Source organism: Aythya ferina, assembly GCF_964211825.1.
Source record: "Aythya ferina genome assembly, chromosome: 28".
Taxonomy (NCBI): domain Eukaryota; kingdom Metazoa; phylum Chordata; class Aves; order Anseriformes; family Anatidae; genus Aythya; species Aythya ferina.
This window is the reverse complement of record NC_140325.1, coordinates 2687937-2712042: the sequence shown is the minus strand read 5'-3', so window position 1 is coordinate 2712042 and position 24106 is coordinate 2687937. Positions and strand designations below refer to the sequence as shown.

Below are 24106 nucleotides of genomic sequence, written 5' to 3'. Positions count from 1 at the left end.
CAGCCCCTGAGGGACGCGGGAAGATGGGGTGGGTGCTGCCGGCCCCAGGCGGCGCTTTTGGGGGGTTAGGAGGAAAATTTACCTCAGAAAGATGGGGTTTAGGGTACAGAAAGGGGAAAGGGGGTCAAGGGGAGGGAAAACGCGGCTCAGGGTGAGGGGAAGCCTGGCCCAAGGCCCGACCTTCGTCCCTTATGGGGGGCATAAAGTAAAGGTGAGGGTGAGGAGCAGGGTTTTGAGGAATATTTGAGGAACCTAAGTAAAAGAACCCGTTCAGCATCACAACATCACACAGGCCAGCAAGAGCTTGGGGTTTTGGTGTTTTTGTTTTGTGTTTTTTTTTTGGGGGTGTTTTTTTTTTATTTTTTTTTAAATCAGCTTTATTTTTCTAACTGTTATTTCAATTTCCCATAGCACCTTGGCAATGTCAAAAACAAATACAAATACATGTATTATCATTTTAACATTTAAAGCATGAACCTACTTTACACAAATTTCGTTTTGGACAGGTTTGACAACAGGAATATATACCAGAACAGACAAAGTATAGAAGCCAGATAGGTTGCTTTTTTCTCCTTTCACTGAAGCCCTACCACTTTGAAGAGAGATAATAAATGCCAAGGGGAAGCTGGATTCATCGGGGAGGAACAAGATATCTGTAGTAACGTGAGCTCAATATATTATCTGAATATTTTGTATTCTATAAAAATTAGAACAAAAACCATTTATGCACAGTCTGTTTATATTTGAAGTTGCATTTCTGGAAACTGTATCCATAACTGAAGCTCCATAAAAATAAACCTCTGGTTCTTAAATATAAAATTTTAAAGTTGTTACAGGTTAGTTTGCAGATGGATTTTTTTTCAGAAATAAGTTGCTTTAACTCCATTTCAAGTCCTCCCAACTGTACATTAAAAACAGACTCAATAAGCCTCTTGAAGTGCCTATGCTAAAGGCACTTAAGAGAAGAGCCAACTAAAATACTACACCAAACCAAAATTATGTACCATCCTAAAGGAAGCTCAGACTATATGTAATATATACACACAAAGAAGAGCATGATAAATCATTCAGATTAATGGCAACAATCTTATGTTTCAGAAGGAAATATCAAAATTAGAAACAAAAATTCTATTGCATATCTGTAGTAATCAAGGATTTACAAAAAAACTTATCAGAAGCAATTTCCCCCCGAAGTGCATTTCTGTTGCATTGTCTGTAATACGGCGCATTTTACAAATTTAAAATATCATCTGTACATACCAGATATTTTACCCCAGGTGACCATTCACTTGGGTAACAGTAAAAATATCGGACATTTTCAAGACAATTAAGCTGATATTGACAAAGTAGTAAGGCCATAGCTATTTAACTACAGTAAAGCATTGATTAAGTCACTTATTTGCTACTGATCTGCCACAGTATCATCTTTCTCTTCTGGTTAATAGAGTGGGTTACATTTTTTTTTTTTAAACCTACTGCTAAAACTGCACCATCATACTGTGCCAAGCTAACTTTTTTTTTTTTTAAAAAAAAAAAAAAAAACAAAGCAGGAATGTAAGATACTATAAAACTAACTTAATTTTAGAAATTAAAAGAAATTTTGCACTTTTAATTTTACTATCACATGCAGGTAATTACTCCTCTTTTCACTCCCCAGCAGAAATACAAGAGAGTGGCCCAATCTTCTCCATGCACAATAATTTGGAAAAGAACTTAACTGGGGAAGTATACTTCTGTAGCTAACAAAAAATCAACAATTCTGAAAACAAGTCACAACAGTTCATGAAATTGAAACTTACATGTGATTTGCACCTTCTGGTATTTAATATCAGCAGAGTAGGAAAATGTGTGTTTACATCATGTGGTAAGCTACCAAGAAGGAACCACTGAGAACTGTTATTTATCATTTCAAGTGCGCTCTGAACACTGTTGTTGAACAAGGGGCAGTTTCAACTCTGCTGCTGATGTGATACAACCCAAGTGAAACCAACGAGCTGCCCCCAGCAGTCAATCTGGCTCCCAAGTGATCTTTCTCTCCCTGTTTTCCCCAGTCAGAACAGGCAAACTTCATGGGGAGAGACACAACAGCTTGCCCCAGTACGTTACAGGGATGAGAATTTAGCAGCTAGCCCAAGTTAAATGTTTGCCATGCAATACGAGTACTGCAGGAGAACTTGCACACAGAACTATGGTTTTCACAGCCTTCATATTTACTTGGTTATTCCCCCCGACACACAAAGAATTACAAATTAAAAAAAACAGTAAGTTGCAAGGGGGGAGGGGGGGAAGGAGGGGAATGCTAATGTTAAATCCTTGCACACAGGTATTAAATAAATAATTATGAGTGCCCTAATTTGATAAAAGTTTGAATATGCTGGAAAAAGCCAACAGGTTTACAGACTTATTTGCATACACTGTACAAAAGCCATATTCTGCTGCTGGAAAATGCACACCCAGGTCATACAAAGCATCCTTTCCACGGTCAAGTTTTTCCAATTACCGTTCAAGAAAGACTGAACTGCAGTTAATCCTTTTCCACATGTAGGAAAACGAAACAAGTTACATTTCACAATTGTTAAAAAAAAATAATTCTATCTTTCAGCACTACAAGGTTATCATATGCACTGCACTGAAAGCGGACGCCTACACGGGTCACAGTTAGCATGCCACCTTTTCCACGGAGGCCAGAGATCAACATCTGCAAAAGCCTCTTCCCAAGGAACTTCCTTGCAAACAGCAACCAGCTGAAGGCAGCTGTTAGCATCCCAAAACATATTTGACTTCGCAACGACAGTGCACATCTATCTAAACATCTGTGACTATCATATTTTTTTTTTCCAGTTTGACTGCAGTAATTGTTTATAGCCTTTAAACTGATTAAAAATTAACTCTGAAATTCACTGCATTTCAGAACTTTAACATCTCAAAACACTTAAAACTTCTCTATCATTCCAACAAATGTAGCATTATTGAAATAAACGGAGAAGGGTTCTGTAAGCATCCCTAAACTGTAGATGTGATCAACTTTTTTTTTTTTTAATTTTTTATTTTTACTAAATTAAAAAAAACCTTCCAAACCTAGTACAGGTAGTCTAAAAGTGAGTAATGATTTTGGTTGTTTTTTGCTTTTTTTTTTTTAATATATGTATATATATATATAACATGCCTAGAAATGAACAGTTAACTGCATAAATACATTATATTGTGTTATGAATCAAATCAAAGCAATTGCCAAGCTGAATAATAAGTTAGAGAAATGACAACTCTGGCTTTATATATATATTTATAAAAATAGATATGAGTGTTCTCAAAGCAGTTGATAGAGAATGCCTACTGAGTAAGAAGTCGCCAAGGGTTATCTGGCTAAGAAATCAGAAAATGAAAATTTTCACAGTTATTTTAACTGCCACTTACATTCATTCTAATGGCAACACTAGCATATATTACTAAGATGTTTACGGTATATATCACAATTGAGTTTTCCAGTGTTCACAACTTACGACTTTAAATTTGTACACTTGCTATTCACTAAAAAAAACAGAAAAGAAAGGAAAAAAAAAGGTGTGATTCTTACTGCTGGAAGCTACTTTTCCCTAACACTTTATACAGAACTTTGAACCCTGGCATGCTGATTTTGGCAGATTAATGCACTGAATTTTCCTATTTCAGTCATTATGGTAATCACCTTTAAATTTAACCACTTACTACACAATAGTGTTGCAAATTTAGTCAGCATAAAGCTAGGCAAGATGCTACCTTTCAAGTAGCTTCTCTGAACACGAGGGTTTTCGTTTAACTCTTTACCTTTCGTTCCATTTTGAACAGTTAAAAGGAAGTCAGTTGTTACTGTATCAGCTATAAACAATGAGCTCCCAGTACACAAACCCTGATTTCTAACATACAGCATCCAATACCATACTCCAGAACACAAAGATAGGTCAGGAACAACTATTCAAAACCAGACCTCAGTTTAAGCCTGGTGGGGTGCACAGGGCTCTGTGCCCAGAGCCCCCATCCCCACAAGAGAATTCCATGTCTGCAGCTGGAATCCCAGGCTCTTTACCTGTCAAGCTAACATCGTGTACTGTGTAGCTGTCCATCAATCCTACACTGGGCCTGCCTCTGGAAAACATACCAAGATACCACAAAAGCCTGTGTTAGAGATTAGAGAAAGTAACAAGCAAGAAAACAAACGAACAAACAAAAACCCTATAAAGTTGCCCTCAAAAGGAGGCGAGGAAAATGGCAAATGAATAACTCTGACATGCTCCCTTCTGCCTCCTTCCAAGTGCGGATACAAGACAAGTTTTGCTGTCCATGTGCTCTGATCTACAATCCAGTCTCCTGTAAAAAATATAGTTTAAAAAGCTTGCTGACTGAATTAATAGTAAGGTCAAGAGACTATACTCCAAGCTGGAAACACAAAGTTTACTACAGTAGTACATTCAGTTTTTTTTTTATCATCAGTGACTAAGTGATGACAACAGTATCTGGCTGCACTCATTCAACTCACACGCTGACCAAGCACCTCAGCTGCAGATGTGCTCTGCAATGCAAGGCCATTATGGCAGACGCATCATCCTACAAGCCAAGTGTTAAATAGGTTAAAAAAAACTTCTAATTTTACAGAAACGCTCATTTTTCAAAAATAATAATCTCTTATCCTTTTCCTCCTACACCGAGGGACATGTTAATTTGTCAATTCATATTCTCTCACTTTGTCAAAATGCTAGTTTCACAACCCCAAAACTGATTTCAAGCAGGAAACCCTCTGCAAATTAAAAACAAAAATACAAAAATTATAATCTCTATATTTATATTGATTGGAATCCTCCAGCATTTGTGAAATCACTTTCAGAGATGAATTTTGGGACCCTCCACAACTTCTCCATACAAGCCACACTCCAGTTCAGTATTCCCCTTCACGAATACTTCTTTCTCACAGTCTCCTTTGCTGCTTATTAGTCCACAGCTCAAATTAAATAGAGAGAAATTGGCTGGACAGCGTTACTTTGGTGACCGAGGTGGCACATACTGCTCCTTGCCGATACGTCGCGGTGCTCCCTGAGGCGATGATCTGCGTCCAAATTGGCGCCTCTGTTCCCTGATTTTCCCAGCAGCTCCCCGGGGAGGCCCGTTGCCTCGGAACCCCGAATAATCCTTCATTCGACCTTCGACCTTGTCGTGAGGCTTCTCCAAAGCCTTCTCAGGTGTACCATTTTCTTCATTTTTGGCAGGGGGAACTATGTTGGTGCGAAGTTCCCTAAGAGGCTGAACAGGAACTGGAGGAGGTTCCTTTGGGGGCTTCTGGCAGACTTCAGCATAACTTAGCTTTCGTGGCTCCTTTGGGACCAAGGGAGAAAAACAAGGTTTACATACCAGAATACCCACACTGAGTTCTTCCACACTATTCCAAGACCACATACGGGGAGTGATTAAGCCCCAGCTGCAGCCAACTGCACAAAAGAGCTCCCAGGTGCTACATCTGCATGCCTGAGTGAAAGCTCCCCAGGTTGTCCACTCAGCCCTTGCTCTGGACCTTACCTGCATCAACACAGCAGGAGCTGCACTTGCATTAGTAGAAGGTGAAGTGGTATTTGTCCTTGGTGGCTTTGGAGCACTGACAGGACAGACAGACACGGATGGAGAAGTGTGGCTCGTAACATCTTTCTGAATAGACACTTCTTCCGGTTTGCTGTCTGGCTGAACTGTGCTGTTAAGTCAAGAACAAGTTAACGTTTAAGACTATTAACACAGAAATCAATGTTTGAGGAGATCTCTTCCATCTTTGAAGCCACAATGGCAGTTTTTGCAGAACAGAAAGGTTCAGCTTCTATTGCCACGATTTGTTATTTTTATCTAGTGGCATCTAGAGAAGCTACCTACCACAAATAAAGAAGGAAGGACAGACATCGCTGCCACCTTGCAGGACTCCAGCTACAGTCTTAAGTCAGAACACTCAAGTTTTAATACTCAGTTTAAATAAACAGCATACCTTAACACCACAGCTTCACTCTGACCTGATGAACTCGCACTTGTCACGGGCTGTTGGACAGTGCTGTGCGTCTGTTCTTCCTGAGCAGGAGTCGGACAGCTAGACAACAATTCTTTGCTTTCCTGTACAGAAAAAATAAGTTGCAAAATATGGAAAAAAAATAGCAGACGCACTTAAATTGCTCTTCATGACAGTACAAGAAAAGTGGGATATTTCCAAAGGCTGTCAATTATAGGAATTCTACTTCTAGAGCACCAGCTCTAAACTTCAACAGCCAACAGTCTTCGTTTGCCTGCTTCATGCCAAAACAGTGCTGAGTTTACAGTAGTTAGAGATGCTTCAGGAAGCCAAGGAAATCCAAGAACAGAAAGGCAGAAAATGCACTTAATATGATGTACAAACTTAAAGCTGCACATCAGAATAATTTAACCCAAACAATTATTTCAGCAGGGGAGAAGGGAGACACAGCATATCCATATTTCTGTTTGCATGCCAGAGAAGAGCAGGTACCTTTTCTTTGCAGATTCCTTTAACAATGTCAGACATCCTGCTCTCCAGCACAGGCTCTCCCGGTATTTTTGCTGTGCTGCCAGGCAAAGGTGGGAAATTTGATGCTAGCAAGTCAAACTTTGGTGTTGGAGTCTTTGTTTCTGCTGAAGGCTGAGGTCTCTAGAGAAAGAAAATGTTAACAAAGACATGATATAGCACTGATAGTACTGAAAGCAAGTGTTGGTGAGTTTTCTAGAAACACTGTATGCCCACAACACCATCAAAAATTTAAGGACTATGCCATTCCTTCAATAAATGCAAAGCCAATGCACTGCACTTCACAAAACTCCTTGCAAAAAGGAAGTGGAACTTACCGAGATCCGGTCATCTTCCCGTCTTCTTCGACCTCTGAAAATGTTCCTCCTGTAAAGGCAAAACCAAGTCATTAAGAGCATTCATCTAGCTCAAGCACACAGCTGCACAAAAGGGACCCTGTGGCAGCGGGATTCGCAGCAGCCTACTGATGTTTCTCAAGACACAGTGCCGGGCTGTTCTCCATCTTCAGGAGGTCAAAGCTCTTATACGGCTGGAACACAGCCAACATGAGAAACAATTGCTCTTTTCTCTCCCCACACAGGAGGTACCCTAAGCATTGTATCTCAACAAGCACAGTGACAATTAGACTGCAATGTTATAGAATAATATTCTGTAACTTCATAGAAATAAACTTATCCACCTCATTTCTCACTTCTCTACCTTGGTCTCTTAGTTTTTAAGCGTCTTAAATCTGAATTAAGTGACAAAAGATTAAAGACAGTTGATCTTAGAGCGTTTAGGAGCATCAAACTCCTAAACTGAGGATTTGATTATTATTTACACCAAGAAAAATCCTGACTTTAATTCATCAACTGTTTTTATACAGGAGACTAATCAGTTATTCTGAAATAATGACACCTTACTATCTTCTTTAAGGTATTTGTCAGAACTAACAAGCATGCAGCCAAGCAGGAAACATTTATGCTCACAGTTCAGTATTTATCATGCTCCATGTATTTAGATGTCACTTTTCCCCGGTGACTGTTTACAGCAATATATACTGTGCTAATGGTTGATGATCCTTGGTTCAAAGTCATTTCGGCCTCCACCACTGTGTCCCAACTGCATTGTTGGGTCACAGCAGATAAGCAAACAGAGATCTTTACCTGCCCCTGCCAATGCCATAATCTCCATTCTGCTCTATCTGCGCGGTAGGAGAATCCTTCTGGGAATAGCCTTGGTCTTGGTGCCCAGTTAACGTGCTGTTATGGCGCTCCATAACAAAATTCCTGGAGTTGGTTCTGTTCAGTGGTCCGTCCCCCATTGACACGGTACTGGCAGCAGCTGGACCCTCCACGGCATGTTCGGAGCTGTTTGATGATCGGAAGTGAGGCTTCACACTGCAGGACACACGGACAAGAGGCTCTGCAGTCCAGAGTTTAAAGAACAAGAGGCAAAACTACCACCAACTACAGTTTGTAGCTGACAAGAAAGGAGAGGTTAGCACATACTGGAACTTCACCAGACAAGTCTTGGTTCCTGAACTTTCAGAACACTTAAGGAAGAACAGAATGTGTTCTTCCTTACCTTCATCTACTCCTCTCATTCTAGTTCTCTCGCAACCTCCCTTCCTGTCAAGCACTGCCAGTACAAGAAAACACGGAGATCACTGCCTGATCACAGAGATCAAAGGAAAACAACGGCCACAAAATGAGGGGAGGCACAAGAGCCGGAATAACCCAAACCTGGACCTGCAGCATGGACACAGGGCTTTGGAAAGTGAGCTGGAGAACTAAGCCAAGCCTGAGGAACAAAACTTACTTCACCACAAGCAAAAAAAAATGAACTGAAACAAGAAGCTGGGAGCAGTCAATGACTGAACAGGGTGAAGAAGACAGGGCAGATAAGGCTAGGGTAGCTGCAAGCCCACATCCCCAAGGGCTTGAAAGGATTTTAGCCCCACTGCCTTGTTACCAAACACCCACAGGACTGACTTTGCAGTTTATGCTAACTCAAACCTTTTACCCAGTTATTGACTATTCAGCATCAAAGCTGTATTCCCTTTGAACTGTGCATGCTCAGTGTTACTACTCGTTAAAGCTCACGGTCCTATGCAGAGAATTACCCAGAAAAACTCCGACCTACCAGAAAGCAGAACAAAACCCATCTTCTAATATCCCAATTCTGAGTGTTCAAATCCATCTCCTTTGCCAAAGACAATTTAAACCAGCTTTTAGATGGCTGGACATAAAATTATCAACAGTAGCACTGTAGGTTTTGTCACAAAACCCAGCCTTCCTTTCCCACAAGGATGTTGCAACAAATCAGGGCAAAATAAATATAACCAGCTTAAACAAATGTTTTGCTACGGACAAAAATCCAATATTTAACTAGTGACTGTCTGTATGACAAAACAAATGAAGCTTAATGAACCAGGGCAGAAACCTAAAAGCAGCAGCTGAACGAGCGTCTCTGAATGAACTCTTCTGCAGTTCCAGAGACGACACACTGAACAAAGATTAATTTATACTTGGCACCTTTAAACAGCAGTAAGAACCAGTTTCTAGGCCCCAATAAGGGCAAGTTTTCTACCAGCAACAAGCACAGGAAAGAGGAGGTAAACCAACTAAATTCTCCCACTTTGTTCAGCTCACTCTTAAAATTGAAAGGGTTCTCAGGTCTTTGTTCAGCCCTCAGATCTCATAATCTTACCCGTCACTGAGAAGGCCACAATCTTATCTGGGCAGAAGAGCAAAGCAGAAAAGACAAGGAAAGATAAGAAGGAAAAAAAAAGAGCAGAGAGAAAGAGAGAGATGATGTCAAAGAGCAAAAAGAAGGAAAAGCATGAAGTGCAGGCTGCCCAGACAACCGACTGTTGGACCTGTTCTCTCTTAGCGCGATACTTGATCATCACTGGGCCAGACCTTCAGGGCTGTGCATCGCTGTTATTTTGGCAGTGCCCTGCCTGCAGAGGAGTCCTGCTGAAGCATAATCCCTGTCTGCTTCTAGAACATGAAGGTTTATTACTGCAAAAGCAGAGCTTTGGATGAGCACAAGAGTTGAGCAAGATTAATAGGGAAGATAAGACAACCAAGACAAACCAGCAGAACCTGTACGTGCTTGACCCTGAAGCCATAACTTCCCAATAACTGAAGTTTTAAAAATGGAAATCTTAAAAAATAAAGTCTTAAAATAACCCGATGAGTTTTAAAAAAAGCTTTAAACAGCGGTGATCTACAGGAAGGCAGTGAATGTGTGGGCATGTCAAGACATTAATCTTCAGGCACGTACAACTTTTGTACATATTCAGGATCGATCCATACATGTGAAGAGTTCTACAAGTTTTAAGTTTGGACACAGTTTAAGTAAAAAGAAAAACTTTAAGAATATCTTAGTTGGGAGCTGCACAGCTGTAACAGAATCAGATGCCTCTTCTCCTAAGTAGTCATACTACCAGCCTCAGAGCCTGTATTAAGACACCGCTGAGTCACCACAGACCAAGTTTCCAAGTTCATCTTCTGCCAGCTGCCACAAACCTTAACTGCATCACAAAAGCATTTATGGAACTGGCAGTTGTCAACCCATTTCTCAAACAGTACACAAAACAATTCCTGTGCTACCAGCCCTTATGCTGAATACAGTAAAAGAGCTTGCAAATAAAACAATTTCCACCCACACAAACAGATTACTACCCTATTGTATTTACAGAGCACTGTTCCAGCAAATACAAAGCTGTTTCCTCCACCCCAGTGTTTATATCTGAGCTGAGTCCTTACAGTTGTCAGGAAAGATGGGGATAAAGCAAATAAATTACAAGTAACAGACTCAGCAGCAAGCAGTTTTAGCGTAAGCAGTCAGGGCATGCAACTCTCAGCTGCATAAAATGAATGGCTCTCTGCACGACTAATCACACAACAGGAAAAGCTTATGTTTGTGCTGCAGGAGTTTATAATCTGCGTATAACAAACATAATTAGAAGTATTACCTTAAGAGGAAGTTATTTATTTGTCTGCAGAAATTCCTCCAAGACTTTTGCAGGAATTACCTCTGCTCTCACTAGCACGTACGTCTGGTATTTTAGGATCTTAAACTGCCACCTTTATTTTTATTTTATTGTATAAATCAAGTTGAACGTCACACATTTAATAAAATATTTAACCATATCAATATGAGGCACTGTACAAGTGCAAAGAACACTTCAGGATCTCAGAGAGTTCTCAGAGAGCACACAACTGACAGAGCTAGCTTACCGATTTCTATGGAATGGGCGACCTATACTCAGAGAAGCAGCATTTGTTTTATATGATCCTGGTGTATTAAAGCCATTCACAAATCCACCGTTAGGAAAGGGGGCCTGCAACAGAGAACAGTTTCAATGGCTGAATTTAATAGAAAAACGTTTGCAAATACACAAGATCGGTTTCAGCAGTTATTCAGCTAGTCTGTGTGTACTTTTATGCTGGGCTACTTTACCTAGTATGTTTTAATCTTATTACTAAAGAGAAAACCCCACCAGATAAACAGCCTGCAGATCTACTTCAGTGCCAGTCCTCTGGTTCCTGACAGAGCTACAAAGCTCCTCTGGTAACACCAGCCACTGGCTAATGGAATTGCACAACAAACTTTGACAACAGTAGCCAGACAGAGAGACCCACAGCCTATTTGACAGGTTTTATCAGGTCCCTGACATAATTTATCATAAAACTGAGGAATCTGACCAGAAAACCTGTCCACTCCACAGCTGAGAAGCCCACACTGATTTGTTATCCCATTTATTACTGGTGCTTTGGGCTAGCTCCCCTTGTTTTCAGCAAGTAGCAGCTGTTACTTACCAGTGGTGTTTCAAAGTAAGGTGCAGGACTTGGAGACCATGTTTGAGGCACAATGCTGTAAATAGAGTACTGCTGAGGACTATATACAGGCTGCATAAACAGTGGTGAGGCAAACTGTGCTTGTGTTTGAACTGGCTGAGTATAAACACTGGAATCTACTACCCGGTAACCATTCTTAGCAAAAAACGTGTTGATGGCTTTTATCCTTGCCTGTAAGATATCAATTCACATCACAGGCATTAGAAGGGAGAAAAGAAGAAGCAGAACATGAAATCTTTACTGCCTACTACTGAAACTGTAACAGAAGGGATGTAAGGGGAAGTAGGTTGGTTACTGCTTACAAATAAGAACTGGTAAAAATCAATGTAGATTACATTCTTAGAATGTGCTAAAAGGAAGGATACATATGCTACTTTAGCTAGAGAATCTCTGAAGTTTAAAATAACACAGCTTTCCATGGCAGTAATTGTCCAGACTCCAACTTTGACAATTGCTCTCGCAGTACAACCAGCTGGCTTCAGCCTTATTTGTAGAGCAGCTAACAAACCAGAGACTCAGGATGGCAAGAATCCCTCTCCTGAGCTCTGCAGACCCAGATTCTTGGGCAAGCAGAGAAGGAAAGATGAAACAAGAATATATTTCACACCTCCTGGGAAGCAGCACTGCGAATAACCAGCAGTCACTGAATGGTAATTTTTCAAAGCTACTCTTGACCTCATTCCAGTTAATAGCCTACAGAGCAAGTGTTACGAACTATCTAAGCCACAGTTAATTCTTTACCTCCCCACTCCCATAAACACACACTATCACTTCAACAAACAGTATGTTATTCTGAAATCTCATGTGAAACAGCCTTACCATTATTGGCTTGCCCTGAAAGGTTTTCACTTCTTCCCTTAAGTATTTAAATGCCTGCACAAAAAAAAAGAAAAAGATTAACATTAGAATATCTTTATAAAACTCTACTGCTTAAAGGACTTCATATGATTTAACGTGAAATACTAGCAACATGCTTCCCTGTTAGCCCTGTTAAATTAACAACTTCAAATTCAGGATACTAGACAGTAGTTATAGCTGGTGAGTATAGAGGCAAGAAGATGAGAGTTATAACCCTAATTTCTCAGCTTTTTTCTCATTAACTAGAATTTGCCAATAGCCTCTTAAAATAACAAAGGGGGTGGTGAAGAAATCAGTAAATAAACAAACAAGCCTTTTAGCTACAGGCAGCACACATGCTTCTCTTGAGCAAGGCAAGTACCAATAACAAAATAGAGATGTCATTAAGAGCCGAAGGCCGCCTTACCTGTTGGGCATCCGTATCCGACTGGAATGTAACGTACCAGTTGTTGTTGTGAGCAAACTCACAGCTTATTACTTTGGGGCAGTTTTCGTTTTTAAACAGAGCCTTAACCTCCTAGGGAAGAGAAAAAGGCAGGCAGTTAAGGGGATGTAGCTCAAGCTCTAAGCTGTAAGATGAACAATAAGCCAACAAAACTTTGAACTCCAGCTCCTCAGCAGCAAGTTTCTCTTGACCAGGAATGCTCTTTGATTCCCTTCAACAGGTCTGCAGAACAGCAAGATGTCCCCTACCAGTTTATAAACTAAGTAATACAAACCCAGCCTGCTGAGCTCTCCAAATAAAATGTAGCAGGCACAGCTGGTTAAAAGAGTAGAACTGGTGATACTTCCATACCAAAGAAGTAACAAAAAAAAGTCAGATGATCAAGACAGGCTTCTAGACAATGATTCTAAGGAGTATTTCTAAACCAAGGCAACTTGAGAGCTTTGCAACAATCAACCAGATTTTACATACAGGGCAAATCAGCTGTTCAGCATTTGCATTAAAAGGACTAATTAAAAATGCTAGTAGACAAATACCCTGTGTTACAACTTTAAAAAACAAAGAACAAAAATCATTCCGTTAGCCAAATATCAGTAGGAATTTTATTATCCTCCCTTCTACGAACATAATGAGCTCAGCTCATATTGGGCCACAATGAATGAGAAATGTGTGTTTTTAATAACATACCTTGCTGCCAAAACAACCATCTGACTTCAAGTAAAGTTATTGCTGTGACAAAAATTCAGCCTGAATTCCACACTATGCCCTGGACTGATTTTATTTCTGGATCTAAAAAGAGACCAGTGCAAACTTCATTCCAGAAAAGCCCAGCTAGCTCAATTTTCAATTGAGGTTTTCTTAAAAGCATTTTTATGTATTAGAAAATAATAGGGAGGGGCAGCAGCAACTATTTTTTGTTATTGTTTGGCTTTCTCAATAGTGCATCCAGGCAGAGAAAAATACTTATGTGGTTTAAAAGAAAAGTATCAGAGTTTAATTAAATAACAGTTGACCTTCTAAGCAACACTTTCTGTTGAGGTTTGAAGCACAGCTGAAGATCCCTTCCAAAAACATCAACAGGCTTTTGTTTCTTACCTCTATAGGTGTTGTTTCAGGGATCTCACGGAGGATGATGATACATCGTTTGTGGTTTGGTCTTACTTTCTCCCCTGTCTCATCCACTTGTACCATAGGAGAAGCTAAAATCAAAATATAAAAATTGGTTTAATATTGAACACTGTACATAGTAAAGTAAATTCTCAGCAATACTAGACTTAATTACTTACAGTAATTAGTAAGTTTCACAGTGAACAGAAGAGCAGGCTTACTCCCCCCAAAAAGAACACTTTAATTGCTAACAGTATCCTAGAGTGGTCTCTAACTGGAACAGACTCAGGAAGTTTAGTATAAAGCATAACTACAATTCAGGAGCCTGGAACTGCCACTTCTATACAAACATTCTTTGCTAGGTTCTCTTCACTATCTACCCGAAAAATATGCCATAACCAGCTAAGAGAATAGCCCATTTTTTATTTACAGTAAGGATGGATTCTTTGTTTTACTAGTACAGACACCAAACAACCAAACTTACATCTCAAAACTTCAAGAATAAGGTCCATATCAGTTGTCAGCTTCTTAATACCTTCCATGTTAGCAATTGTCCATATTGGAACAAACTGATCACTGTCCATTTGAGACATCAAGTAGAGGTCCTTTGAAAGATTCTCACTAAAAAGACATACATTATCTGCTTCACAAAAATCCCAAACTTTACTTACTGAAGCCTAAAAACAACAGGGTAACCACAGGCTTAAATATTCACTAATGCTATTCACAGCCACTCTAGCCAAAACATACTCAGATTTTCGCTCCTGGAAGAATTTCATGCAGATGAACAGAAAACATAATTTAAAAAAGAAGAAAATTATAGTGTTCTGCACGTCACTTTGTCTTAAAATCCTTTCTGCAGACATCTCTGGTAACACAGGCCAGATTCTCATTAGATGACAGGGACACGTGGACAGGACTAAAACATGCCACAGGGTTTCTGAAGGATTTCAGCAAATCTTGTTTCATATCATGAGCAACTCCTTTCACTCACAGTTAACGTTTTTATGATAACATGTATCAAGCCAAAAAATGGAAATATTTACTAAGTGTTTTAATAAAGGGTTCACACAAAGGGGTCATTAACTGTACCGTGAGAAGCAGAATTCAAGTTGTTTTCTCAAGCATTCTCTAATGTCTTCTGTGGACACAGCAGAGCTGCCTTCACCTGAAATTTATCACACTCACCATCAGATCTTAGTTTCACATTAAGAATACAATGAAAGAATGCATTTCATTGTACAACAAAAGTATGAATTCTTCTGGATAATAAGGAGAGGAAGAGGTCATCTGAGACTTGCCTAAAGACAGCTATACTACACATTTCACACTGTATCATTCCTGTCAAAATGATTTGGACCCCGTGGGCTTCACCTGTGTGGCCAAGCGTGATAGCTGACTTGGATTTCCTCAAAAATGTCTAAGCTTCCATTCCAAATTTCTAAGTGCAGCAGACATCACAAGATTACAGATTCTTACTTGAATACTCACCGGACACTTCATAGATTTGGTATCCAAGATCTTCAGTTGCTAAGACAATCCCATTTGCAGCTGCTTCATCAACTCCTGTGCCATTTCTTGTAGCTTCACAAGGCGTGGAATACATCACTTCATATTGCTTGCAGCTATCCTCTGAAATCTCTATGTTACCTGGTAAAAGAATATATCATCATCAGGAGAGCTGCTATAAGGTTGATCCTATTTCTATTTGAAAGTGCCAACAATCAAACAAATACTCAATGCTGTACCCGAAAGGCCTAGATCTTCAATGTCCACTTTGTAGAGGATACCACCTCCTACCTCTCCATTTTCAGAAAGATCTGGTTTGCACTTGGGTCTCTGGGCTAAGTAAATAACAGGATCGTGAAACTGCAAGATCCCCAAAAGCGGGGATGATTTAAAATACAGGCTTTCTGCCTCGAGTTTAATATATTGAAAGTTCTTAAAAACTTTGAAAAAGTGCTTTGCACTACTGCACACCAGTTTCCAACAAACCTTAGTGATCTAGCAGGTCTGTGAGTGGCCCTCAGAACTTACTTTCGCGTTCACTGGGTCAAGGTTCCCTCTTAGCGCGTTACATAGTCATCACCGGGCCCCTTAAACACTGGTACCCCTGCCAAAGCGTTCTGTCCAAGCAGAGCTCTGGATTCCTTCTTGAACTCCTAAACAAAACCTGAGTGGCCCAGCCTCTGATCTGTAAACAATTATTTTTCCTCTCTACTGCTTTGTCACATCTGTTTCATGATTGTTGCTACATCAGCACTAAGACCCTTGAGGACAAGAGCATTTTTCCTCGCTGAACTCCTCCACTCAGCACTAACAGCAGAGGACGTATCGTGACAGCTCACCCTCGGGATGAGTCCCCTGAGCAGCTGCTGTGTCTTGCCACGAGTGCTCCGCGCCATTTGTTGGCGGCACAGCCTCACCGCTCCCTTGGGGTACTTCTTGCCACACTTTTGCGTTCGGGTTTAGGCCAGCACCTTTCGATGTTACCTGCTGAAGAGAGCAGAATGCTTCTGTTAGGAAAAAACAACCCGACGATGCTCTGGGAGGCAAGCCAGATGACACGGGTGAGCTTAGTGATTTCCGATACAGATCCACACCTTAAGTCCCTGACTGGCTATTAAGCACCTCTGTAATTTTTCATTAACCAAAGTGGGGAACTCCTTCATATTTTCCATGTATTTTATTTCTGCCCCATTAGAAGTGTTGCCTCCAACCTGCGACATCTGACACCATCAGTAGAGGAAGAGGCTCGCTAGGAAGGGCTCTGGTAATTCATGAGCTTTTGAGACCTGACCCTCATAATCCACCACTCCCCCTTTCACCAGGGAGTGAAATTTCCCCTCCTCCAGACCCCTTCCTACACAGGAACCTTAAAAACAAACCAACAACAAAACCCAGTACGTTCCAAGGCGAAGAAACCAATGAGTTACTAAATTTAATGAGTGACAACTACCCAAACCAAGCATCGCCCACGCTACTGCAGGCGCCCTTGTGAGATTACACAAGGGTTCCCTGATTTCCCCATGACTTCACCCACACCTTGCACACAGGAGCCATGGAATGGTTTCGGTTGGAAGGATCTTTAAAGACCACCCAACCCCCTGCCACAGGCAGGGATGCCCCCAGCAGACCAGATTGCTCATAGCCCCATCCAACCTTGCCTTGAGCACCTCCAGGGATGGGGAAAAATGTGCTACCAACTTTCTTAAGCTTGTAGTCAAGGAGATAAATGCTTTCAAAGTGCCAAGGTAAACACATGCACCATCACAGCCTGCTGGGGGGGAACAGGACCGTCTGACTGGGCAACAAGGACCACAACTAAGAGGGTAAACAGTAAGAGAAACACACAAGAAAGCACTGGACTCGTCTGTCAGCAAGCCCAGGTGAACGCTTATCTCTACAGCAAAAGATTTCGCCCTCCCGAGCCCCTTTCTGAGAGCTGCTCAGGAGCTCATTTGGGTAAGGAGTCAATAATCCAGCATCAGAGCAGAAAATAAGCGCTGTAATGGCTTTCACTCTGCTGTGATAAAACAAACTCCTGTCCCCCAGAGAAGAAAATGAGGCTTTTGCAGGAATTCTCCTTCCACCAACTCCTGACTCCCTCTCTAAGCAGCTAACGCCATCTCTTCTCAGCAGCTTCCTTCAGACCCCTGAGGACAGCCCACTCCATTCACATTTGCTTGAATTCACGAGGCAGGAGCCACTAATTCCAGCTCCTATCTCAAAATTCATAAATAAGGAAGTTTGGTATTTCAGAGTCCAGCCTGCTGGAGGCTGAAATCAAGGAGTGGCGGGCTGGCAGGCCTCAAGCCTAAAGCAGAAGGATAAGGAAGCAGTTGCAACAGCTTTATAGATAATTTCTCTGCCAAGGTCACACCTAGCTCCAAAGCTATTTGCTACAAGGACAAGCCCAAATCCAGCAACAAAAAGCCTCCAAACACCAGAGAAGTTCAAGACAGTCATGACAGAGGGCAAAACACGGATGACGCCATTTGCATGGCCTTTTTTAGCACTCAAAATCTCCCAGGTACGAAGAATTTCAACCACACCGTGACGGAGTTTTCACCCTCTTTCATGAATGCTAGCAGAAGAACACAGCTGGAAACAGAAAGAAGAACCAGCAGCAGTTCAGTGTGAAAGGACACGCATGTTTCCCTTCTGATTTCTCACTGCAGTTCCCCTCCAACCAAAAGTTAGCAGAAAAGCCCAGTTACATGTTGTACCCACAAACTATCACTGGTTGCTCCTGCTCACACGAGTGCTGCATCACACAGGCACCTGCTTAAGAAAGCCACCAGATCCCATTCCCTGGGATTTTCTTTTCATCACAGGAAAAGGAGGAGAAGACAAATCCAGCAGGTCGAATTGTTATTTCATAAAAATCAGCCTTGCCTCGCTGTCTTGTGTCTTACAGGCTGGTACCAAGCTCGAGATGGAAGGATTTGGAAGGGTTAAGTGCAATGAAGTGAAACTGAAACATTCTGGGGAGATTACTACGCTCCCAAAACGAATCAGAATTAAAAACCAAGCTTCTGAGAAGAGAGGATGACGTTACTCACTTGAGCAAGTACTGAAAGTCGCACATGTTAACGTGGAATTTCAGAGATCGCAGGTTCAAGTGACGAGCTGCAAGAAGCGGAAGACTCGGGCTGATAAAGAACTGCAGGGACCTATTAATACAGCGCCTGAAATGCACACCTGAAACACAGCGTGGGCTACTTCCTCTTTGTTCTAGAAACATTTAATCATGCTTAATGCAATTCTGCAGGGCCCGGCCCTGATGTCATGCAGCTTAACAGCAAGTCACCGTGGGCTCCGAGGAGATAAAAAGTCCCTGATTTACATAAGCTTTTTGGAAATCCACCGTGCTCCGCTCCAGGAGCGGCGCCACTCTGCTCTGCCAAGGGGCTCTTCTGCAGAGAAGGCCAAAACCCCAATTCTTGTGTATTTGACTGAGGTTAGCAAACGCCGAGGCCGTTTGATTGGCTGCAGAACAATCCTCCCAGCTGCTATCGGGAACTTTCACGGCGAGGTTAAAGCTTTACAGGGATACAAAGGTTAGGAACACTCGCTGGTATCCACGAGCTGACCAAGCTGTCCTCCCCGGCTGAGCCTCGCTCCAGTTTAGGTTACTTTCAGCCAACGCGGATCAAAGATTCTCCTCCAGAAATTCCTCCAAATTGACTATCAAAGCTTCTGCCTCATCTTGACAAGGTGGCAAAGATGATTTTCCCAGTTGTAACTGCCTGAGTTACGTGTCACAGATTCAAATAAGCCAACCAAAGGGAAAATACTCCCTTTCTTTTACAGCTTTGCATTAATGTGAACTCAAATCATCCTGCAACCAAAATCTAAAAGTTTGAGACAAACTTCCCAGAGCAAACTGACTCTCCAAAAGGGGATCTAAGTGAAATATATATATATATATAATAATTTAATAAAATGGGTGGTGTGGGAATCTAAACATTTGCCAGAAGGGGAAAATAAGCGGAGGAAACACAAATAAGTCAGTGAGTCCACGGGAGGCTGGCAGAGAGGAGCCTCGTGCTGGCCAGGGGACACGACAGGTAGGGAAACCCACACCTGCAGCGGACACGGACACGTGCTGCTGCAGCTACTGCCACCTTCCCAAAGCTCACCCAGGCTGTGAAGCGAGCCAAGACGAGAGCTTGATGGTGTCAAAGCAAAAGCAACGCGCCAAACTCCTTCTGATCTGGCTGCGAGGTATCCCGTAACAGTCCAGCACTCCGAGTGTCCCAGGTAACTCCCAAAACACACACAAACGGTCACAAAAAGAATTCCTTTTGCTGAACGCAGTGTTGTTTCTCATCAGCCAGTACGAGCACCCCAAAACTAGGAGGATCCCTGGGGAAAGGGGTCTGTATGGAAACAGAGCCACGCTCACCTGGGTCGCTCGCTCCTGGGTGAACCATGCCAGCAAGGCTCGCTGCTCCTCCCAGCCCTGCCTTCCCCACCAAAACACATCGCTGGCAACAGCTCGGGCAGCATTTAGCCCGTCCCAAACACACAGACTTCAGTTTTTCCCCAATAAATTACTGATATGGCCCTACTGAGTGGGAACGTGCACCGAATTGACCCAAACCTCCAGCTGGCACAGCCAGCTGCCACCGGTAATATTTTTCACTAAAACTCCTACCGCAGCTCGGTTATCAAATGCTAACAGTCCCCTTGCCCTGGCTGCGAGCAAAAACCAGCACCTACCCCAGATATTAATGCACAAAACCCAACAAAAACCAGCACCATTACCTCCCCTCGGCAAGTTTTCTGAGCTACGAGACTCTCAGGGCAGACAGAATTCCGCCCTTCATGCTGTGAAGAAATCAATTCCCAGTCAGCACGTGCATACAGCAGTTAAGCCCCAAATATAACACTGAGGGCTCGAGTCAGTCACAGCTAATCCCTCCCAAAAGCTCGGGGCCTTCTAGATCACTCCAGTTCTGTAGGGTATTTTTCAGGCAGCCCCAAAGAAGCGGAGATAAATGCTGGTGTTTCGCGCCTTTGACTACAGCATTTCCCAACACCTGGCGAAGAGCTCAAGTTCCCTGTCCTGGCAGGGAAAAGGCACCTTCAAGAAGTCACGATCGTTCCCAGAAGCTCAAAATTAAACAGTATTGATGTTCCCCGAGTGAAGATCACAGAAGTTAACTCCCGATGCTGTTGCCAGAGAAGGGAGGAGAGCAAACAAAGCGACTCAAACAAGCCATGTTTGTGTTTTTCACAGGATTCACCAAAACCCAAACACGCTGCCTGGCTCCGCAGGCCCCTGGCTTGCTTCAGCTCCCTTTGAGCTGCCCAAGCCCCCTCCACGACTGCTCCACGGCACTGAGCTGAGTTCAGAAGCTGCTCCCAGGCCTGCTGCTCAGAGCCTCAGCTCCTCTCCACCACGCTCAGCTTCAGCCTGGCTGCTCACAGCTCCTGGCTACCGGCACCGGGCTGCAGCTTGGATTAGCTCAAGAAGCTCCTCTTCCATTTAAATACTGGAAAACCAAATTCTTAAGGCTCGGCATTCTGTGCTCAGGCCACCTCTGCACATCTCCTGTTGCTGAACTAAGGCAATGGGCTTAAAAAGCGCTCCGAAACCTTTTTATTTAAACGCTCTGAGCGCAGAACACGTTCGTGTGGAAAGACCCCTAGGGCAGGCCCGAGCACGCCGTCCACAATCGCTCAGCTCCCCTCGGTTATTTCCCCAGCACCGCAGCAGCTGTTTGCTTCGCACGCTTTTCGGACGAGACTTACTGCAAAACTTTCAAGCAGCAGCGGCCGCCGTTGGGCCGGCGAACACCGGGGCCGCTCCTCCGGACTCCGGGGCCGATTTTTTGCTTCCCCAGATCGCCGGGAAGGCGACGGCGAAGCGCCGGGAGCAGCGGCTGCCAAACCAGGCCCGGTGCTCGCCTCGCGGCCGCAGCGCCCCGGGTGACCTCCGCGCCCGGGGACGCAGCGGCCGAGCCGGGAACCGAGCCTGGAACCGAGCCCCGCAACACTCAGGGCCCCTCCGCCTCCCCGCAGCCCTCCCCCGGCCGCCCTCAGTCGCTCTCCGAGGGCCAGGAAGGGAATTAACGGATTTAACGGGGGGCCGCGGCCGCGGTTCAAGGCCTCGGAAGGGAAAAGAGCGAGGAGGGAGCCCCGGGGGGGCCGTGAGGGGAGCGGGGCCGTGAGGGGGCCGTGAGGGAACCGTGAGGGAGGCCGGGCCCAGCCCCGCCGCGCTCCCCGCAGGCCCCGCTCCCCGCCGCCGCTTCACCTTCAGGGCAGGCCGCGGGGCCGGGGCTCCCCGAAGGTCACCGCAGCGCCTCGGCGGCCCCGAAGGAACCTTCCAGAGCCCCGAGCCCCCGTTATTTCCCCCCTCCCCCCCTCCCCGGATTTGCTGTGTCAGCCCCGTCCCCTCCCCTCCCCCTCCTTCCAGCCCCCCTCCTCCCCCCCCCCCCTCAGCAACGTGCGCGGCCCTTCCCCGCCACATGGCCCGGCCGGGCCCGGCCTCACCTCGACGAAGAGCAGCATCGTGCCTCCCCCGCTGCCCCGGCAGCCCCTGGACCCCAGCTCCCCGCTGCCCGGCGGCGGCCGCACCAGCGGGACGGGGACACCCGGGCTCCGCCTCCGCCCGCTGCTGCCGCCGCCAGGCCCGGCCCCCTCCCGCCGCCCTCCGCCCTGCCGCCCGGCCGCCGCCTCTTCCGGGTTCAGCCGAACGCTTCCGGGCCCGCCGCTTCCGGGCCAGCCCATTCCTCTCCCCGGGGAAGGGGGGGGAGGAGGGAGAGGGAGGAGGAACCAAGCGCGCCGCTAGGGGGAGCCAACCCCGCTGCCTCCCTCCCCCCCGCGCGGGGTGGAGTGGGATGCGCCGGGGCGCTGGGCGGGAGGGGGACAAGATGGGGGCGCTGTGAGGGGGAAGGGGGGGGGGGGGGGCAATGGAAGAAACGGCCCCAAATTCTTGTCCCGGCTGAGTTGGGGTCTCGGCGCTCTGCTTCTCGGCCCCCTCGCCCCCCGGTTTGGCCCCCGTTTTCCTGCCTTCGCCTCCCCCCGGCAGGTGGCGGTGTTGGTCAGCACGAAGGCGGCGAGGCTGCCCCAGCGCCTCAGGCGGAGCCGTTGGGGTTCCTGAGGGAGGCATGAGGGGAATTCACCCGGTCCCACTGTCCCCAAGCACCACAGAAACATGTCCCCAAGCACCACCAAACCGTGTCCCCAAGCACCAACCTCTGACCTAACACTAACCAGTCCTCCACTAAACCATATCATTAAACTCTACATCTAAACGTCTTTTAAAGACCTCCAGGGATGGTGACTCCACCACTTCCCTGGGCAGCCCATCCCAATGTCCAACAACCCTTTTGGTAAAGAAGTTTTTCCTAATATCCAACCTAAACCTCCCCTGGCACAACTTTAGCCCATTCCCCCTTGTCCTGTCGCCCGGCACGTGGGAGAATAGACAAACCCCACCTCAATACAGCCTCCTTTAAGGTATCTATAGAGTGCGATAAGGTCTCCCCTCAGCCTCCTCCTCTCCAGACCAAAACCTCCTGCCCGTTTCTTGCTGTGTCTGCACCCATGGGTGATCTGCAGCATTCACCCAGGGCCACCGAGCAGGTGTTAAGGATGCAGGAGGCTCCCAAGGAGAAAATTTGTGCAAGGTCACAGTGGCAGGATTGCTCCTCGCCAGCTTGTTAGCGGGCTGCCCATCTGTCGTGCCCCTGGAACGCAGCCCCAGATGGGGAAGGGGCCAGGGCGGCTGCCAGGGCTTCCACCCCTGGGAACGGGGCAGGGAAGATGCTGGGAAGAGGAGGGAGGCCTTGACTGCAGTGAAAAACGTCACAGGACACAGGATTTCCTCCAGACAGCGCCAATATAGAAATGGCATAAATCCACTTCCAGTGTCTTTGTAAACCTAGGCCACGATATCAGTTCGTCTACATGGGAGGGACACGGCTGAGCCCACTGGAGCTTGCGTCTTTTATTCTGTGCACTGCACATTTAATATTCACATTGCAGCAGCAGCATATTCACGTTTAGAGCATCCGATTGACAGAGAAAGGGCCAAATCTCACCTGCTGAAAGCACCGAACACAAGGTATCACATGTGCCTGCATGTGCATCAGCTCACTGGTGTAGTGCAGCCCCATGGAGCAGCAGCACAGAGGGGATTCCTTCCAGGAAAATAACACTTTGAAACCATTTTGCTTTAGAGCAGCAGGGAAAGACTCCACAAAACTTATTACAGCAAGTTTAAGGGAGCAGGGATTATTTGGGGATTTAAGGTGATCAAGAAATATTCTCTTAAAGAATTAATACATCCTGCAGTGGACTTGGCTTGGGTGAAGGGTCTGGTTTTCAGCACTCAAGGCTCGAGATCCTCGTTGGTACCTGCAAGGCAGCCCAGACCCACTTAACACTATTACCTGCAATTAGGGTCTAGCAAATCGGGGGTGTTTAGGTTAGAGCCAGTGAAGTAATCACGGTCCGTTGAAGAGATTAGAAGGGTAGCACAAGCTGTACTATAAATTGATGGTCCAGCTGGCAGATTCCACAGGTATTTCACTGACCAGCACGTCCAAGACTCACAACTAATCTGAAAGAAAAGCAAAATAAGGTAGAAGAAATAAATAATTTTAAGCAGAATAAACGAGAAGTGGCTATTTACAGACTGCAGAATCTATTGTGGAAAACTATGTTCTGCCAGGGACTACATGACTGCAAACCACCGGGGACAGCATGAGAGCAAACCATCTTCAGATTGTTATTTATTATGACATTGAGCCAGTCCTTGTTGCTGGTAGTTACAGGAATTGATAACCT

The 24106-nt window shown here is 44.7% G+C and overlaps 1 protein-coding gene across 4 annotated transcripts; it reads right to left on the bottom strand.

The window, feature by feature from the left end:
- Nucleotides 1-348: 348 nt before the first annotated feature.
- LARP4 (La ribonucleoprotein 4) lies at nucleotides 349-21933 on the bottom strand. Of its 4 annotated transcripts, none has more exons than XM_084499730.1 (16): nucleotides 21806-21933; nucleotides 16150-16294; nucleotides 15293-15454; nucleotides 14894-14969; nucleotides 14286-14422; nucleotides 13790-13893; nucleotides 12656-12766; nucleotides 12211-12264; nucleotides 11353-11562; nucleotides 10771-10874; nucleotides 7687-7920; nucleotides 6859-6907; nucleotides 6506-6664; nucleotides 5996-6117; nucleotides 5545-5713; nucleotides 349-5343 (listed from the first exon to the last, which is right to left on the bottom strand). In XM_084499730.1, exons 1-16 carry the CDS (start codon nucleotides 21821-21823, stop codon nucleotides 5008-5010), a joined length of 2190 nt encoding a protein of 729 aa, XP_084355856.1. In that variant the 5' UTR covers nucleotides 21824-21933; the 3' UTR covers nucleotides 349-5007. The 4 variants fall into 4 exon arrangements, with proteins under 4 accessions (XP_084355856.1, XP_084355857.1, XP_084355854.1 ...); XM_084499731.1 differs by having other exon boundaries at nucleotides 15293-15451; nucleotides 21806-21932; XM_084499728.1 differs by having other exon boundaries at nucleotides 16150-16297; nucleotides 21806-21915.
- Between the last annotated feature and the right edge of the window lie 2173 nt (nucleotides 21934-24106).

Coding starts and splice junctions, on each gene's coding strand:
- LARP4 (XM_084499728.1), bottom strand. Junction 15,455..16,149: donor TCAGGGGACTCATCCCGAGG/GTGAGCTGTCAC, acceptor ATATTCTTTTAC/CAGGTAACATAGAGATTTCA. Junction 6,665..6,858: donor GGGAAGATGACCGGATCTCG/GTAAGTTCCACT, acceptor TTCTTTCTCTAG/AGACCTCAGCCTTCAGCAGA.